This window comes from Schistocerca serialis, chromosome 2 (genome assembly GCF_023864345.2).
Source record: "Schistocerca serialis cubense isolate TAMUIC-IGC-003099 chromosome 2, iqSchSeri2.2, whole genome shotgun sequence".
NCBI classification, from domain to species: domain Eukaryota; kingdom Metazoa; phylum Arthropoda; class Insecta; order Orthoptera; family Acrididae; genus Schistocerca; species Schistocerca serialis.
Window position 1 is genome coordinate 375,290,572 of NC_064639.1, and position 20,418 is coordinate 375,310,989.

Sequence of the window (20,418 nt, forward strand, 5' to 3'; positions counted from 1 at the left end):
TTTCAATGAGTTACAATGACGGTGCTCTGTAGAATATTTCTGACATTTATTTTGGCAGCTGTCAGGCAGAGCCTAAGGGAGGCTTCTCAATACACCTATGAAGTAATGGAAAATAAATTAAGAGTTATCATGGAGGTAACTAATTGTGTTATAAATGTTAGGTTGACAAAGAAAAATACCCTGAGATTTATGGTAATATTTTTGAGGATCATAGTTGATTTTCAAAAAGATATAGCTGGAATATTTACAGATTCGCAATATGATTACATTATTAACAAACATCCTAAAATTGGAGCAGAATACTCTATTTGGGTAATTTGTATATAAGAAACTTGCTAGTAACTAGATGCTTTCTGCTATTCGCTCAGAGTTTATCTTTTGATTTTATTTCTTTGTAATTTATGATGCAGACGGTTTCTATCTTATGACATAAACTATGAATTATAGCCGATTCTTAGAATTCAATGTTCCTACCTTTATTTGCTGTCGAAATTAATTTTTTCATAATCACTGAAATTCTCCTATTTTAACCAACATTTTATGACTGAATACAATGTTTCTAAAATATGTTGTTTGCCAGTCATATATTTTATTTGATACTACTATAAAGAGGAAAACAAACAAAATCACAGAAATATGCCACAACCACCTACGTCTTTAAGTGTTCACAAGGTCACACGTGACTACAAACTATTGCATCTGTACACATTATGACACTCCATGTGTATCATAGTAAGATATACATACTGTCTCTGTTATACGGTTTTCACAGCCATCACAACAAATCATCAAACTACAATTCTATGATGAAAATATCAATTCCAGACTCACCCATTGCCTTCGTTATTCCAACACATTTTCCATGAAACCAGTCTTCACAGATGTCACAACAAATCATAAATCTATTGTTGTGTGGTTTTTTGCATATACACCACAGACGATCTGGGTCATCTTCTGAATTCCAGCTTTCTTCATCAGAAGAGGACAATAACTCATCTACTTCAGATTTCACTACAGATGAACGTCGTCTTCTGCACAAATACGGCATCAACAAATCAATAGCAAACTTATTTTAACTAAAATGTGGGTTTTACAAAGTCTTAACAAGACCAAAGACAGAAGAAAGGAGAATAGGATTTTACACACCTCCCCTTGCTCCTCCCTTGGCTGGCGCGAGAATCATCCAACTTTCTTTTATCCTTTACTTGTGCTTGTGCAGAATGTTTCAGGGTCTCCACCAGATCTCTGTCCATTATTAGGTCAGCATACATCTGTAGTAAATATGTGAAGTAAAAAAATGTATAAAAATAAAACAGTTGTGATTTTTATTGTGTGTGCCGTCCATCATTGCAATTACAGAAAATAATTTTAAATGTTGATTAAACAGTAACTGGGGCCATATATACACTCCTGGAAATTGAAATAAGAACACCGTGAATTCATTGTCCCAGGAAGGGGAAACTTTATTGACACATTCCTGAGGTCAGATACATCACATGATCACACTGACAGAACCACAGGCACGTAGACACAGGCAACAGAGCATGCACAATGTCGGCACTAGTACAGTGTATACCCACCTTTCGTAGCAATGCAGGCTGCTATTCTCCCATGGAGACGATCGTAGAGATGCTGGATGTAGTCCTGTGGAACGGCTTGCCATGCCATTTCCACCTGGCGCCTCAGTTGGACCAGCGTTCGTGCTGGACGTGCAGACCGCGTGAGACGACGCTTCATCCAGTCCCAAACATGCTCAATGGGGGACAGATCCGGAGATCTTGCTGGCCAGGGTAGTTGACTTACACCTTCTAGAGCACGTTGGGTGGCACGGGATACATGCGGACGTGCATTGTCCTGTTGGAACAGCAAGTTCCCTTGCCGGTCTAGGAATGGTAGAACGATGGGTTCGATGACGGTTTGGATGTACCGTGCACTATTCAGTGTCCCCTCGACGATCACCAGTGGTGTATGGCCAGTGTAGGAGATCGCTCCCCACACCATGATGCCGGGTGTTGGCCCTGTGTGCCTCGGTCATATGCAGTCCTGATTGTGGCGCTCACCTGCACGGCGCCAAACATGCATACGACCATCATTGGCACCAAGGCAGAAGCGACTCTCATCGCTGAAGACGACATGTCTCCATTCGTCCCTCCATTCACGCCTGTCGCGACACCACTGGAGGCGGGCTGCACAATGTTGGGGCGTGAGCGGAAGACGGCCTAACGGTGTGCAGGACCGTAGCCCAGCTTCATGGAGACGGTTGCGAATGGTCCTCTCCGATACCCCAGGAGCAACAGTGTCCCTAATTTGCTGGGAAGTGGCGGTGCGGTCCCCTACGGCACTGCGTAGGATCCTACGGTCTTGGCGTGCATCCGTGCGTCGCTGCGGTCCGGTCCCAGGTCGACGGGCACGTGCACCTTCCGCCGACCACTGGCGACAACATCGATGTACTGTGGAGACCTCACGCCCCACGTGTTGAGCAATTCGGTGGTACGTCCACCCGGCCTCCCGCATGCCCACTATACGCCCTCGCTCAAAGTCCGTCAACTGCACATACGGTTCACGTCCACGTTGTAGCGGCATGCTACCAGTGTTAAAGACTGCGATGGAGCTCCGTATGCCACGGCAAACTGGCTGACACTGACGGCGGCGGTGCACAAATGCTGCGCAGCTAGCGCCATTCGACGGCCAACACCGCGGTTCCTGGTGTGTCCGCTGTGCCGTGCGTGTGATCATTGCTTGTACAGCCCTCTCGCAGTGTCCGGAGCAAGTATGGTGGGTCTGACACACCGGTGTGAATGTGTTCTTTTTTCCATTTCCAGGAGTGTATAATGTTAAACTCGTTAAGTTAGTAACAAAGATGGAACTTGCATTTAGGAAAGAGCATGATTTCAGCAAATAAGAAATCAATAGGAAATTCCTAAAATAAAATTGGCTACTTGCAGCCAAGAGTGTGAGAAAGACAATAAGAGGACTGTAGAATATGCCAATCAAGAATATGAAATTTGATTCTACACATCTTTAATGCTGGCAGACAAACATAGCTCTAAAACTGAAACTGTATGACTTATATTTGTAGTGTATTTAAAAAACTGGTACAGGTTGTTCGTACTCAACTGAAAATGGATCCTAAAATACACATTAGGTGATGATAAAACTGCAAAATATAGCAAAACTTAAATAATATAAAATGTAGTCGCAAACAAATTGAGCTCTTCCACAAAAATAATGCTGCTTCTAGTTTATCATTAGGAATAACTAAGACAAACTTACATGGATATTACGTTTCCTGATTGGTCTAGTCGACACAGTTCTCTCCACCTTATTTTCAGCCTTTTCAGAAACAGGGTGCTGATTTTGTTCCTTTTGAAGTTCAGTGTCTGCAGTGGACACCAAGATATCCTTGACTGGTACAACAACTTCTGAATTTGTGTGATGATGTGATACCTGAAATCCAAAATAACAATCTACAATAATAAACGATTAGTCAGCACTGTTTCTTCACAACAAGAAACTTCACAATAGTTGTATCTCCTGTATCTTATATAAAATTATTAAATTACATCACACTGATGCCATAGAGAATAACATAACAACGCAATCCGGCCAATGAATGGACGTGCAAAAACAGCTGCAATGGCTATCAAAATAATAGTGGGACATCTCTACATCTATGCAAACAGTTGTATATTTCCTTTACAACAGGGGTTGTCACACTGTCACCAACGGACCAGTTATGGCCTGAATCATGTGTTTGTATGGCCCGTGGTTCTCAGCCAAATTTTACAATAATATGCATCAAGCCACGTCCTTTTTTTTTTTTTGTTTAAGCTATAAATATTGCCATGTTTAAATTAAAGTGCCTATACACCGAGAAAAAAACTGAAAATTTTTTCCTTAAAATTAGTAAGCACTATTAACCCTTTGTAGGTGATCAGCTACACAATGCATTCATGACTTACTAGGTACAGTAAATGTGACTACTGTCCTGCTTCTGTTTGTTACAAAGTCACTCATAATGTATTTGTTGTATGTGATTAACTACTTGTGTGTGGCAAGGAAGGATTATTAAAGCAAATAAATAGGAAATTAATACTGTAAATACTGAATGTTTATTGAAAATTACTATACACCTTTTTTATTTGTACAATAGGATATCCAGTTCCAACAGGTTTTTAACTAGACAACTGACAATCAATTTATATGAAAGTAGTTCTTGTGTTCCTGTAAGCATAATGCAACTGCACATTTATTACACTCCACCCACGAAAATCCTTACGCCCTGGCATTTTGCACTCTGTCCCACTCACATGTATGATGATAGATGATCTACTTGATCCAGCCTTATATCCAGTGGAGGAACATGTTATACAGATCCCTTTTTGTCTTCTTGGCCTGTATGTGATGTTCCAGTTCATTACTTGGCCTCCCTTGTGTTGTTGAAGTTTGACCAGAATGACACAGTGAGCAATCTCCATGAGAAATTCAGAAAGCTTCAAGTTTTTATGATCATGGTCTCTGATACTCTTCTGCACAACAGCCAGGAACTGATTACTCTCATGGCCCACAGGTAGTAAAACAACCTGCTGTACCATTTTTTACTTTTCATAAGAATTTTATGTCTACTCACGATGCACGAATTAAAGGGTTTCATGTGCTTAATTTTAAGTAACGTTGATGAAATAGTCTGTGAGATTAGCTCAGGGGGAGTGGGGCAAGTAGTTCACCCACTGTGGGATTAGAGGATGAGAGGGGGAAATGTTTGTTTGTTTGTCTTCCAGTACTGACAACTTCCAGGAATGCACAACTCGTACCAATCAGTAGCTGTGGTATAAATTTCAAATGTAACATGAAACTTTCTAGCAGAGTAAAACTGCATGCCAGACAGAGATTCAAACTAGGGACCTTTGCATTTTGCGGGCAAAGCATGACTCATGATTTGGGCGGAAGTAGAGTTGTGAGGATGGGTCGTGAGTTGCACTTGGGTAGCTCATCAGTAGAGCACTGCACTTCGGCAGCTCATCGGTAGAGCACTTCTCCGTGAAAGGCTAAGGTCCCAAGTCTAATGAGTCTCAGTCCGACAAACAGTTTAGTTTTAATTTGCCAGGACATTTCATATCAGCGCACACTCCGCTGCAGAGTGAAAATTTCATTTGGGAAATAACATGGATTTGTGAATGCACATTATAAAGATGGCCGTCTTCAAATATGGTACATTTTTGTAGCAAGAAATATTAAATTTATGCTGTTGTAATACAACACAGTAAGTAGAAGAAAAATAACATTCAAAACATTTATGATCATGTCTCATATTGCACTATACATTTAAACATCAATACAATTACTGCTATTAACACCCACTCACATACATACACGACAACACTTCCTCAGCCATTGAATGTCATAATATAACACTGTATGGGTTCACTGACAATGGTAGAAATGTGAAACAGAGAACAGTCAGTACGAAGTATTCTGAAATATGCCAACTTTTCCCGATAACTTTAACGATCCTTAATATAGCTAGTCTATTGGGGGACTTTTAACATACTAATTTATGAGTTTTACCAATTAATATAATGGTTCGTATGAGACTTAAGGTGCTGTCTCAAGCCTCAAAATGTCAGTATTGGCTCTTAATAAAAACAGTGTGATAACCGCTGCTTTAGGCTGTATCACCCAATAACGATAAGAAACAGATGAAAATTTTTTTGCAACCTACTCTCAACTATGCTCATGTTAAGAGCAAAGGGATGCTAGCTAAAAGAATCTAAGAGGATACAATGTTATACATGTATAGAAATGTAAAATGGGTGATTTGTTCAAAACATTACAGGTATCTTTTTTTATGAATTTACTTTTTTTTTCTAAATTGATGTCCATCCCTTCAAAATAGTCTATGCTATAATAGGTGTAGTAGGATGTCAAAATTGAAGAACAAAGTGAGAATGTCCTTCATATTTGAGTTTATTTTAATCTTACTGCTGATTCAGAATGCTTTCACTGGACCAATTGAGTCTTAATTTCAACATAATATCCATAAACCCATGATTGATCATCTGTTATGACATGTGTCTGTAGTTCTGTATAGTTGTTGACTTCAATTAGCAACCCCTGAGTAACTTGCATTCACTGCAGTTTTTGTTTGAAAATCAACTGCTTCACAATTAATTTTGCTATCATATGTTCCGAACCTGAAACATTTTCATGAGTTGAGGAAACTGATTCACCAACACTGACAGCTCCTTCTACAACTGTGATATGATAATCATTCATAATACTTTTTTTCAATTTTTCCATGATTTCATTAGTTGATAAGAAGCAGATGCATCCAGGGGGGGTCTACCTCTTCAAGGTCTTCTTCAAACTGCTTATACTCCTCATAAACCCTTGTTTCGCTCATAGCAGACTCAGCAGCAAGACTGATACTGGTACAGAGATTTCTCAAGTTTTCCAACATAACAGAAAAAAATTGCATGAATTGGCCTAATACAATACAAAACTACGAAATTCTCTTTATTTACTGATCACACCCCATAATTGGACAAATAAATGCTTTGAACATGAATTTTTTGCTTATTCACTGCATATGCTACAATATACCGCCTCTAGACAACAGCATTTGCAATATCATTGAACGATATGGACACATTACTTGAAGATGTCTGCCTGTCAACTATCATCATCATCATCATCATCATCATCCTTGACAGTTTCCAGCCTCTGGCCGGGTCTGTATGGAACATAAGCCTCTCCATCATCTTCTGTCTTGCCACCATCTCTCTGTCTTCACCTTGGTCCAGTCTTCTCCTTTCTTCTGGATGCACTCTTCTACTCCTTTCAGCCATCTGTCTCTCGGTCTTCTTCTTGGTCTCTTTCCTTCCAGTTTCATCTCGTGTGTCCTCCTGGGTACCCTCTTCTCCTCCGTACTCTTAATGTGTCCATACCATCTCAGCATTGATTTCTCTATCTCCTGCAACAGTTCCACCTTCATTAACTCTCTGATCTTATCATTTCTGTCTAACTTTGTCACTCCAATACTGTTTCTCAAGAATTTCATCTCACTAGCTTGTACTTTGCTTTTCTCTCTTCCTTTCATAACCCAGGTTTCTGATGCAAATGTCAGGATTGGGACATAATATGACTGGTATATAACCTTTTTACTGATTTGGGGTACATCCTTGCTCCATAACAGGCTTCTGACCTCTTCCAAAATGCTTCTGCTTTTCTTCCCCACTTGTTTATTTCTCTGTCGTTTTTTCTATCTTCCTGTATCAGGCTTCCTAGGTACTTGCAACTCTCCACTCTCTTCAATTGTTCCCCACCAATTGCTATTCCCGTTGTTCCTCTCTCCTTCTTTCTTGTTGTGATAATCATCTCACCCTTACTTATACTAAATTTCATTCCATATTCTTGTACTGTTCATTCCCATACGTCCAACTGCTCTTGTACTTCGTCCTCCTTAATCCCCCAAATCATCAGATCATCTGCAAACACCATAGCTTTCATATTCCTTTCACCAGTTACTTGTGCCACTATAATCATTATATCATCAATCACTACAATGACGAGTAATGGTGAAAGTATACTTCCCTGCCTCAAGCCATTGTTCTGTTCAATCCAAGCTGATCTCTCTCCTCCCACTTTCACACAGCTCACACTTGCATGGTACATTTCCCTTATCCTCCAAATAATCTGTTTTGCTACTCCTCTGATCTCCAGGGCTTTCCACACTTTGCTTTTTCAATGTCTGGGAAGGTCATTAGTAGATCTATTCCATATTCATAGTACTGTTCCTACAGTTGTCTTACAGCAAAAATTAGATCCACTGTGGACCTTACTGTTCTGAAGCCATGTTGCTCTTCTCTCATTCTTCCTTCTAATTTTGCCCTAATTTGTGCTTCCAAAATTTTCTCAAAAATCTTTGCACAATGACTCATCAATGTTATCCCCCATTAGTTCTTGCACTCTTTTCTATTTCCCTTCTTAAAGATCGGGATAATTATTCCCTTCTTCCAGTCTTCTGTCTCCACAAAATTTTCATTACTCGATGTAGCCACTGTATCCCCACATCTCCTGCTGCTCTCAGCATCTTTATGCTTAGCTCATCCAGACCTGGTGATTTCCTTCCCTTCAGCTTGCCCAATGCCTCTTCCACTTCTCCCCATGTAAGGTCCTTTTCTATTTGTTGTTCCTACTCCCACAGGTCTCCATTTGGGTTTAGGAGTTCGTCAAAACACTCCTTCCACATATTCTCAAGTTCCTCCTTATTCTCTACATCTTGTCCACTTTTGTTTTACCATTCAAGCATAATCTGTTGTACTGTTCTTCCTCTTACTTTTAATCACTCCATATAACACCTTTTTTGAACCTTCACTATCCTCCTCCGTCATTCTGGTCCACTGTTCTATCCACTTTCTTCTTTCCACCAACACCACTCTTTTTGCTTCTTACTTGCTTGCCTGGTACTCTTCTCTTGCCTCTACTGTTTTCTTCTGGGACCACACCCTAAAGGCTCTATTCTTCTTCTGTACTATATCCTTTGTTTCATCATTCCACCAGGGTGTTTCTTTCTCCCTCTTTTTGTTGCTTGTCCTTCCACATATTGCTTCTGCCGCACTTGCTAATGTTCCCTTGAATCTAACCCATTCCTCTACTACCATTTTTGGTTCATCCTTTGGAATGCTTTCCTTTACTACTTGCAGATACTGTAGCCTGCTTTCTTCCTCCTTCAACTTCCATTCCCTTATACAACTTTCCTGGTTTCTTGTCCCTTTATTATCCTTAGTCCCTTTCAGGTTCATTACCAGCAAACGGTAGTTGCTATCCAAGGCCTCTGATGGTATTACCTTAATGTCAATTATGTTCCTTTTCGTATCACTGTTGTACAGGAAATAGTCAACTAACGACTTTCTCTTTTTAAGTCTTGACTGTACCAGGTAATCTTGTGGTTCTCTCTTTTCCTGAACCAAGAGTTCGCAACCAGCAAGCCATTCCTTTGATAGAACTCCAATAGTCTTTCACCTCCCTCATTTCGGCAGCCCCAACCCTCTGGTCCAAGCACACTTTTGCAGCCTTGTCTTTCTCTTCCAGCGTGTGTGTTTAAATCTCCCATTACTATCTATCATATTCTTCCTTCCCATCTGCTTCTGCATTTCCTCTTCAAACTCTTGCTTCTCTGAGTGATATTTTGGTCTTCATTACCATATCACTTATTCTCTTCACTTCCTCTTATAATCCATCTCTTACTACTCTTCCGACTCCCATTTCTCCTTCCCCCCTCATTTCCACTCCAGTAAGGTCGGTAGCCTTTACTAAGTTCTCTCCTTACTTCTCCTTTCAGCTAAACCCAATAGGTCTAACTTCCTTCTTTCCATCATGTCTACCATATCCTCAACCTTTCCAGTCAATGTTTGTATATTTAATGTTCCACATCTTAGTCCTTGTTTATAGACAGTTTGTCGTCGATTAAATCTGTCCTTTCCGAGGCCCATTCTATTTTTGAAAGCAGACATCATAATCCACTCCTGGCTTGCTGGGCCTGTCGTAGCTACACCAGAGCCCCCTTAGCAGTCAATTTCAGGGTTCCTGTAGGACCTTCACATCTACTGTAGCGGTCCCGGGGCATACACAGTCCCCAACGGTACCTCACTCCTACAGGCAATCCCCTACTTCATGCCGTTGCCAATATTCCATGACATTGTGTCTTTTAGGGAATATTTTCTACTGTTGGTTACAAGAAGTCTCAATCCCACTTTTATTATGTGTACCATTCACTCACATACAATGGTAGACCTGTAGAAGGTGGCATGGGAAACTTCATAACTGGTTTACGAAAATCAACATAATGATCTCCAGTGAGTTAACAATTGTCCTTAAAGACTCATTTCTTAAATCCAGTGGTTATGGGAGGAACTGCAAGACCATTTAAGAGAACTGTCAAATGAACCACACAGCTATACAACTAAAGTGAGGTCAGAACTTAATTACCAATCCAAACAATCTGTATCTCTATGCGTAGCAAGATGGTAATGAGTTGGAATGATAAGACAGTTGCAGAAACTACTCTGGCAGTGTTTTTTTTTTTTTAATTTTTTTTTATTATTAAACATTTAGATGAGTCCATGGCAGTGCAGGGTGTAGTTTAAGGAGTCTTTCCGAACTCACTGTTATTCAACAAGGACAAATTAAGGACTCAATTTAAGTACACACCTTCCATAACAGTGAGAAAAAGGGAGGGATGGGGAGAATTGTGGTAAAGATGATCTACCGGTATCACTATATTTCCTCTGCCAATTTACAATGTTGCATATTTCAATGACTTTGTGGATGAACCTAGGCATACTGTCTGACTTGCCAGATCACCTATGAAGCAAATGTGGCTAGCTCCAGAGCAGACCACTCAGTGAAGATTTGCAATATCATTACTGCTAATGTAATTAAGACTGGATGAAAATCATACAAAATTTCTAAGGCTACAGTTGTAAGTTGTATGCTTACATTCCCCCCATGAACCATGGACCTTGCCGTTGGTGGGGAGGCTTGCGCGCCTCAGCGATACAGATAGCCGCACCTAAGTGATGATGCCGTCCTCTTGGGTAAATTATTCCAGAAGTAAAATAGTCCCTCATTCAGATCTCCGGACGGGGACTCCACTCAGGAGGATGTAGTTATCAAGAGAAACAAGACTGGCGTTCTACGAATCGGAGTGTGGAATGTCAGATCCCTTAATCGGGTAGGTACGTTAGAAAATTTAAGAGAGAAATGCATACATTAAAGTCAGATATTGTGGGAATTAGTGAAGTTCGGTGGCATGAAGAACAAGACTTCTGGTCAGGTGAATACAGGGCTATAAATAGAAAATCAAATAGGGGTAAAGCAGGAGTAGGTTTAATAACGAATAAAGAACTAGGAGTGCGGATAAGCTACTATAAACAGCATAGTGAACGCATTATTGTAGCCAAGACAGACACGAAAGCCCATGCCTACCACAGTAGTACAAGTTTATATGCCAACTAGCTCCGCAGATGATGAAGAGTTCGAAGAAATGTATAATGCGATAAAAGAAATTATTCAGATAGTTAAGGGAGACAAAAATTTAATAGTCATGGGGGACTGGAATTCAATAGCAGGGAAAGGAAGAGAAGGAAAAGTAGTAGGTGAATATGGACAGGGGTATGGAATGAGAGAGGAAGCTGTCTGGTAGAATGTTGTGCAGCACACAACATTATCACAGCTAAAACTTGGTTTAAGAATCATGAAAGAAGGTTATATATGGGGAAGAGGCCTGGAGACACTGGAAGATTTCAGACATATTATATAATGGTAAGACAGAGATTTAGGAACCAGGTTTTAAATTGTAAGACATTTCCAGTGGCAGATGTGGACTCTGACCACAATTTATTGGTTACGAACTGTAGATTAAAACTGAAGAAACTGCAAAAAGATAGGAAATTAGAGAGATGGCACCTGGATAAACTGAAAGAACCAGAGGCTGTTGAGGTTTCCAAAGGCAGTATTATGGAACGATTCACAAGAATAAAGGAAAGGAATACAGTACAAGAAGAATGGGTAGCTCTGAGAAATGAAATAGTGAAGGCTGCAGAGGATCAAGTAGGTAAAAAGACGAGGGCTAGTAGAAATTCTTGGGTTAACGGAATAAACATTGAATTTAATAAATGAAAGGAGAAAATATAAAAATGCAGTAAATGAAGCAGGCGAAAAGGAATACAAACGTCTCAAAAATGAGATCAACAGGAAGTGCAAAATAAATGCTAGCACGCATGCTAGAGGACAAATGTAAGGAGGTAGAGGCATATATCACTAGGGTTAAGATACTGCCTACAGAAAATTTAGAGAGACCTTTGGAGCAAAGAGAACCACTCATATGAATATCAAAAGTTCAGATGGAAAACAAGTCCTAAGCAAAGACGGGAAAGCAGACAGATGGAAGGAGTATAAAGAGGATCTATAAGTCGAAACAAGGCCCCGGGAATAGACAACGGTCCATTGGAGCTACTGATAGCCTTGGGAGAGTCAGCCATGACAAAACTCTACCATCTGGCGAGCAAGATGTAGGAGACAGGTGAAATATCCTCAAACTTCAAGAAGACTATAATAATTCTAATCTCAAAGATAGCAGGTGTCGACAGGTGTGAAAATTACCGACTCTGTCAAAGGACAGTACTGCCGGCAGAAAGCACTTCCCCCCCCCATCTCGCCAGCATACACCAGATTAACTATCAGTTTAATATAATAAGTCATGGCTGCAAAATTTTAACACACATTCTTTACAGACGAATGGAAAAACTGGTAGAAGCCGAACTTGGAGAAGATCAGTTTGGATTCCGTAGAAATGCTGGAACACATGAGGCAATACTGACCCTACGACTTATCTTAGAAAATAGATTAAGAAAAGGCAAACCTAAATTTCCAACATTTGTAGATTTAGAGAAAGCTTCTGACAATGTTGACTGTAATGCTCTCTTTAAAATTCTGAAGGCGGCAGGGGTAAAACACATGCAGTGAAAGGCTATTTACACTTTGTACAGAAACCAGATGGCAGTTATAAAAGTCGAGGGGCATGAAAGGGAAGCAGTGGTTGGGAAGGCAGTGAGACAGTGTTGTAGCCTATCGCAGATGTTGTTCAATCTGTGTATTGAGCAAGCAGTAAAGGAAACAAAAGAAAAATTTGGAGTAGGATTTAAAGTCCAAGGAGAAGCAATAAAAACTTTGAGGTTCGCCAATGACATTGTAATTCTGTCAGAGACAGCAAATGACCTGGAAGAGCAGCTGAACGGAATGGACAGTGTCTTGAAAGGAGGATATAAGATGAACATCAATAAAAGCAAAACGAAGATAATGGAATGTAGTCGAATGAAGTCAGGTGCCTCTGAGGGAGTTAGATTATGAAATGAGACATTTGAAGTAGTAAAGGAGTTTTGCTATTTGGGGAGCAAAATAACTGATGGTCAAAGTAGAGAGGATATAAAATGTAGACTGACTACAATGAGGAAAGTGTTTCTGAAGAAGAGAAGTTTGTTAACACTGAGTGTGGATTTAAGTGTCAGGAAGTCTTCTCTGAAAGTATTTGTATGGAGTGTAGCCATGTATGAAAGTGAAACATGGACGATAAATAGTATAGACAAGAAAAGAATAGAAGGTTTCGAAAGGTGATGCTACAGAAGAATGCTGAATATTAGATGAAGTTCACATAACTAATGAGGAGATACTGAATAGAATTGGAGAGAAGAGGGAATTGTGGCACAACCTGACTAAAAGAAGGGACCGGTTGGTATTACATGTTCTGGGGCACCAAGTGATCACTAATTTAGTATTGGAGGGAATTGTGGATGGTAAAAAACGTAGAGGTAGGCCAAGAGATGAATACACTAAGCAGATTCAGGAGGATGTAGGTTGCAGTAGTTACTCGGAGATGAAGAAGCTTGCACAGGATAGAGTAGTACTGAGAGCTGTATCAAACCAGTCTCTGGACTGAAGACAATGACGACGACGACGACGACGACAACGATGACGACAACGACGACAACAACATGCTTACATTCTAGGCTAACTGACATACAAAAAATGGACAAGTGCTATTCCAGTGTTCTAATTATTTAAATATCTGCATATTACTAAACTGTACAATAATGGATTGGTGAGTAACATATGGCAGTGTTCCACCAAGCACAATAATCTATCTCACTGTAATCGACTGAGCAATAGTTTTAGAACCACTTGGTTGTGAGTGCCTACTGACAAACTCAGCACTGTCCAGGCATTCATTTTGCCAATTTTCTATTAGGAATGAAAACAAGAAATGAACTGTGTTTGTAGCAGAAAATCATTTCAATGTATTAGTGAAAACACCTATGACATTGTGAAACAGTTTTTGTATGCTGCTTCATGTGTCAACAACATGACTTGATGAACACCTCTTATGGCACGCCTCTTCATAATTCTACTGTTTTCACCTATATCCATTTGCACTTCCCAGTTGTAAGCTGTCAAAAGTGCTGCCTGGAGTTGAAGACTTTTCTTAAGCTAACTCAATCATAGGAGTGTATCATTAGTAAAAAATAAATGTATCAAAACTTCATGGATGATGTGGTGTTTTTTCAAACATCTCAGTGTTTATGTCACCTGTTTTGAACTGTACATTGTACAAAGATATATTTGTGCAGGTACATACAGTGGCGTATGTGGACATTGTCTGCAAAACGTGTTGCAAAGAAGTACCCAATTTAAACATAATGCATAATGCCCAATTCACTGTTTATAATGTCTTATCTCGTGAACTATGACAGGTAGGTGGTTCTTGCGACTAAAGCGACTGTTGCCTGACAGTAACAAATACAAGTTTGGTTGAAATTGATCCAGTGGTTTAGGAGGAGATGTGGAACATATACACATAATTTTTTATAATATGTATGTATGAATATAATACAATAATTTTATGCATGGTCATTACTCTTGTCCTTCATAATAATGCTGCATAGAGCTCACTTTGGTATACAGGACCAGTGGTCTCTGGTGGCTCTTACACAGTAATTCAATTTCTTTTCCTTTCTTACCCCTTGTATTAGTGTTGCATTGAAATTATGTGAAGAACAGTGCAAATGTTGACAGTATGCAACGGCACTTTCTGTTGAAAACAGTAAGGCCTACTTTACTGTTTGTCCTTGAACTTGTATTAAGTACTGTTTGGTCCTGTCCAGGGTTTGATTCACTGGCAGCATTAGTTTTACATTAACAGTGATACACAGCAGTATGGATAGGTTTTCTCCTCCTCCATATCCATTAATGGATGTCAGCGACCACATAATGCATCTTTATTCTATGAATCACAATATGTAATAGTTTTCTGCACTTGGTAATCCAGTCAACTTTTATGTTATCTAACCAAGACATTCTTTTTTGCCCTTTTCTCTTCTATTATTGAATTTGATGTTCTGTAATATATGTATTACGTATGCAGTTTTCCTTCTTTTAAATTTTGTTAACATTTCTCACTGTTTGCGTGTTCTTCACAATACTAAGGCATGAGTACTCTTGTTGTCCATGGTGAAGCCACATTTCAAAGAGACTGATCTTTCTTGCTCATGTCATATTTAGTGTGCATCCTTCAGAACCTGGGAATATCTTTTTACTGATGAAGAATCAGCTGATATCCATCACGCCTATGGTTCCACTAAAGGCAAATGGAAAGAGGCATGTCGACGCTAGGCCCATCTCTTCCCGAAGCAACGCAACCATATCACAGTAGTTTTGCATCAATACATAGGCACCAATGGTTAACCAGATCCTTTCATGTTATTACATTTTGATGATTGCATTCTACAGGTATTTTAAATGTTGGTATGGTATTTTCAAAGAAATAATTTTGGTACACAAAGCCAAATAAATCATAATTACATTATTGGTCTGTAAAGAGCCATTGGAGACTGTAGGACCCTTATAAACCAAAATACTCAAGAACGTACCCCCAACCTACCTACGAAATTTTGCCTGTGGTGTTTGGTACATGCTGTACGTGACTTCTAGTTCAGGTTCTTATCAGTTATTCTTATTAAACACCTAAGAATTTAGAATGTTCTTTATAATTTCGTTTTGTACGATAGTTCTGATAGAATGTAAATACTCTAGCATTAAAGATCACTCACTGAAGGGCGGAAGCCTTCAGTCATCGACAGGTGAGGTTATGGTGAGAGTTGTGCCAGGTGAGGTCAAGAAGAAGGAGAGAGAGAGGCAGAAGGCAGGAAGAGGTATTGGGGATAATGGGCTAGCCCCTCACCAACAGCTAAATGGTTTGCTGTCTAGGAATGAGGGGAGCAAGTGGTTGCAGGAACACAGGTTAGACATGTGATGCACAGTTGTTGGAGATGGTGGAGAGCTTCACACACTCAAGGTGCCATTGGGACATGAATTTGGGAGGAGGTGACAGCAGAGAGGAATGGGAAACTGTTGGGTAGCGGGTGTGGGGGACAGTAGGTTACTGGCAACTGACGCCAGGATAATTAAAGAAGCAAAGAACGTGTTGCAAGGATAACTTCCATCTGCGTGATTTAGAGAAACTGTTGGAGGAAGGAAGTATCAAATGGCTCTGAGCACTATGGGACTTAACATCTGTGGTCATCAGTCCCCTAGAACTTAGAACTACTTAAACCTAACTAACCTAAGGACATCACACACATCCATGCCCAAGGCAGGATTCGAACCTGTGACCATAGCAGTCGCACGGTTCCGGACTGAGTGCCTAGAACCGCGAGACCACCGCGGCCGGCAAGGAAGTATCCAGTTGGCCTGGGCTGTGAAGTAGCAACTGAAATTGAGCACACTATGCTCTGCTGTGTGTTGTGCCACTAGATGATCAGCTTTGTTCTTGGCAATAGTTTGGCAGTGGCTATTCATCCTGTGGGGCGGATGGTTGGTAGTCATGCCTGCAGAAGAGGGTATGCTGAAAAGCAATATTTCTTAAGGCTTTTTAAATAAATTAGACGTTACTGAAAGTCTAGATCTTTATTCTTCATCTCCACACATTTGCAGCCCTCTGCCACTGGAGGGCTCTGAACTGTAACGTGTAACGTGGTGATGTGTAACATAACTATCAGTATTAGAAATAGTGTCTGTAATAAAGTTTCAAATTCACAGAGTTAGTCCACTCATGGAGCACTCTCCCCTTCAATTGACACTGTCAGAGCACAAATGAGCACTGTGAAATCTGCAACAACCTGACGTTTTTGGTTCAGTGTCATCCACTATCCTCCATTCAGTCCCAACTTAGCCCCATCCAGTTTTCATCTGTTTCTAAAACTTGAATGACATCTCTGTGGATTTCACTTTGATAGTGATGACATGGAGCAAGCAGGGGTGAGTTTGTGGCCCCATCAACAGACTCAAAATTTCCACAGTGATGATATCGATAAATTGGATTTTTACTGGAAGAAATGTGTTTGTCGTTATGACGACTATGTTGAGAAATAAATATGTAGACACAAAGAATAAAGATGTTGAATTTTAACTTAGTTTGTTTTACATAAAAAGCTATAAGGGTTTCCATATAAAAAATTGAGAGGCATTACGTTTTCAGCACACCCTAGTAAAAAACTGTGCAATATTTGCAACGGTATTAGTAATATGACATGGCTGCTTTCACAGGTCGCCTGGTCATTGATGGGGCAGGAGAAACCTGTGACACGACTGGAGTTGGAAGTGCTGGATGTGTGGATTGGGCAGGTCTTGCTCGTTGGAATTCTACAGGGTTACAATCCCTGTGGCAGGGGATTGGGAGTGTGGGTGTAGCAGGGGTGTACTAGGATTCCTTCCTTCCACCACCTCTGAGCTACACAAGTGGGAATTATCCTTGCAACACATGCTTCGCTCCCATAATCATTCTAGCCTCAATCTCAAAAAACTCACTGCTCCCACACCCTCTACCCAACAGTTTCCCCTTCTTCCGTACTGTCACAGCCCCTCTCAAATTCATGGCCTGATGTCAACTTCAGTGTGTGCCGCTCCTCACTGGCTCTGACACCAATGCATCATGTTTCATCTAGTCTGTGCTTCTGCTGCCACACCTCCCTCCTTCAATCCAGGCCGGCAAACTGGCTTCCTCCCACTGAGCTGCTAGCCAATCACCACAACCCCTCTCTCTGCCTCTCACCCCTCTACAAACCCTCTCCCTGCCTCCCGCCCCTCTACCCAGCCCACCTGACATGACTGACTGCCACCACAAACTACTCCAGCCTTCTGTGTCCAGCCAGCACCATGTAGGGCCTTAGATGTAAAATATAGAAGTTCCATCTGCATGTAATGTTCGAATAATTCAACCATCATTCAGTCTCAGCAAATTGTGTGTGTGTGTGTGTGTGTGTGTGTGTGTGTGTGCACGCGCGCGCGCACGCGCGCGCGCGCGCGCGTGTGTGGAGGGTCATGCGCACATGCCCTTTGCGTGGTGATTGATTGTGTTTTCTCTGTGTATTTGTGCTCTAGCTAGAAAAATGGACAACTATGGAAACTTGCAAGTTTTCTTTCTTCATGTAAAGTGTCCGTCAGTGAGTGTATACACCTGCTTTTCAATGAATGACCTCCTATAATTCAAAAGTATTTACATTCTACTGCAACTTTCCTACAAAATTATACTGCCTAGTGTCTTCCTTCCATCCTGAAAGTTGTATTGTCTATCCTACGTCAGCCTACTGTCCCATAATCCACATATACTTTGTTTCTCCTGTGTTGTACGTCTGTATGTTTTCCTATATTTTCCATCTCTCTCTGTTAAGCACACACTATGCCAATTCTGACCAATGGGCTGCGACTGTCTTCTGGGAGAAGCTACAACACTGGTTGTAGTCATTATGACTGTCTTACACACAGTTCTATGTACCACCCATCCACCGGATCACTGTTACGACACTTTCCAGCAACTAACTGCTACATTTCACCTCCAAATCCACCTGCCCCTCCTCACACATAGCTCATTTCAGAATTTTACAACTTTCATTTTTCTTTCCTGCATGTGGTGATAACTTACATGCATGATCAAATATCATAATGTCAAAAACTATACTACTGCCGTCAGCACAATTTCTTCTGTCCTTTTCACTCCCTAAACTAATGCTCCGTTACCCAATTCCCCTTACAACTAACTAAGCTTTCTCTTCTGCATTATTTCGTGTTTCCCTACACCATCCCTACCCCACTGGACCCTCTGCTCCATCTATCTGTGCCAATTCAGGAAAATATACCTCTTTCCCTGGCTAAAATCCAGTCTCTTATCTGTTTTTTAACACTAGAACTGGAAGTGGGTCACCTCTAATCAATTTCTTAATTCTTTCATTGGTCACTATTTTGTATTATTGCCAACGCTGCTGAGTTTCTATGACTTCATACTGAATAAAGTAATTAATCATCACACTTTTACTTTTTGTGGAGAAACATCAAAAGAGAAAATCTAGATTCGCCTAGAACCACAGATGGGTCAGTTCTGACCTCACTGCTGCAGCCGTTATACGAGGTGTGGCTAGAAAAAAACCGGACTAGTACTGGTGAAACAATAAAACGAATGCAATAAGGCTGAAAGTCGCGTAGCCTGTCATGTGAGTCTCGCTCCGCCTACTGCTCGAGTTTCATCTGCCTCCTGCACTCAGTCTGCCCGTGGTGTCTGTTTTAAGTAGTTGACGTTTTGTCTGTGCGTCGGAAAATGTTGAGTGTACAGAAAGAACAGCGTGTTAACATCAAATTTTGTTTCAAACTAGGAAAATCTGCAAGTGAAACGTTTGTAATGTTACAACAAGTGTACGGCGATGATTGTTTATCGCGAACACAAGTGTTTGAGTGGTTTAAACGATTTAAAGATGGCCGTGAAGACACCAGTGATGACACTCGCACTGGCAGACCATTGTCAGCAAAAACTGATGCAAACATTGAAAAAATCGGAAAACTTGTTCGACAAGATCGCCGTTTAACAATCAGAGCAGTGTCTGAGTTAACAGGAGTTGACAAGGAAAGTGTTAGGCAGATTCTTCATGAAAGTTTCAACATGAACAAAGTGTGTTCAAAAATGGTTCCAAAGTGTCTCACAATTGAACAGAAGGAACGCCGAAGAATGATTTGTTCTGACATCCTGGAAAACATTGAAAGTGATCCCACCTTCTTACAAAATGTTATTACTTGCAATGAATCGTGGTTTTTTACTTACGATCCCGAAACTAAACGCCAATCGATGCATTGGAAAACTCCTGGTTCTCCACGGCAAAAAAAAGCACGAATGTCAAAATCGAAATTCAAGGCAATGATGATTGTTTTTTTGACATCAAAGGGATTCTGCACATTGATTGGGTACCAGAGGGACAAACAGTGAAGCAGCATTACTACATTAGCGCCCTGGCTACCCTACGTGAGCGAGTACAGAGAAAACGGAACAATTTGTGGAGAAAAGAGTCATGGATCCTTCACCAAGACAATGCCCCAGCTCACAGTGCGTTGTCAGTGAAGACGTTTTTGGCAAAACACAACATTCCCATCTTAGATCATCCACCCTACTCACCTGATTTGGCCCCCTGTGACTTTTTTCTTTTCCCTAAAGTCAAGTCAGCTTTGAAAGGAACTAGATTTGAGACTGTTGAAGCAGTAAAAGAAAAAGCGACGGAAGTAATGTATGGACTTACCGAAAATGATCTGCAGCATTGCTATGAACAGCGGAAAATTCGTATGGAGCGGTGTAGAGACCGAGGAGGAGAGTACATTGAAGGAGATAACATGAAATTGTAAATAAATGTTTTTTCCAGCATCAGTCCGGTTTTTTTCTAGCCGCACCTCGTAGTAATTTCATACCTTGTGTCGCTTCATGTTTTGTCCAAAATCTCACTTTTCTGTCCCTGCCTGATGATGTTGCAGTTCTCCAGCAGAAGTTGA

The 20,418-nt window shown here is 40.7% G+C and overlaps 1 protein-coding gene across 1 annotated transcript in view; it reads right to left on the reverse strand.

Moving 5' to 3' along the window:
* LOC126457191 (uncharacterized) overlaps window positions 1–20,418 on the reverse strand; it is a 237,090-nt gene that overhangs the window by 41,060 nt on the left and 175,612 nt on the right. The window contains exons 11-13 of the mRNA XM_050093282.1: window positions 3,274–3,447; window positions 1,147–1,271; window positions 832–1,031 (exon numbers count right to left, since the gene is read on the reverse strand). Of these exons, the coding sequence (XP_049949239.1) occupies window positions 832–1,031; window positions 1,147–1,271; window positions 3,274–3,447 (499 nt within the window). The remainder of the gene's footprint in view (window positions 1–831; window positions 1,032–1,146; window positions 1,272–3,273; window positions 3,448–20,418) is intronic.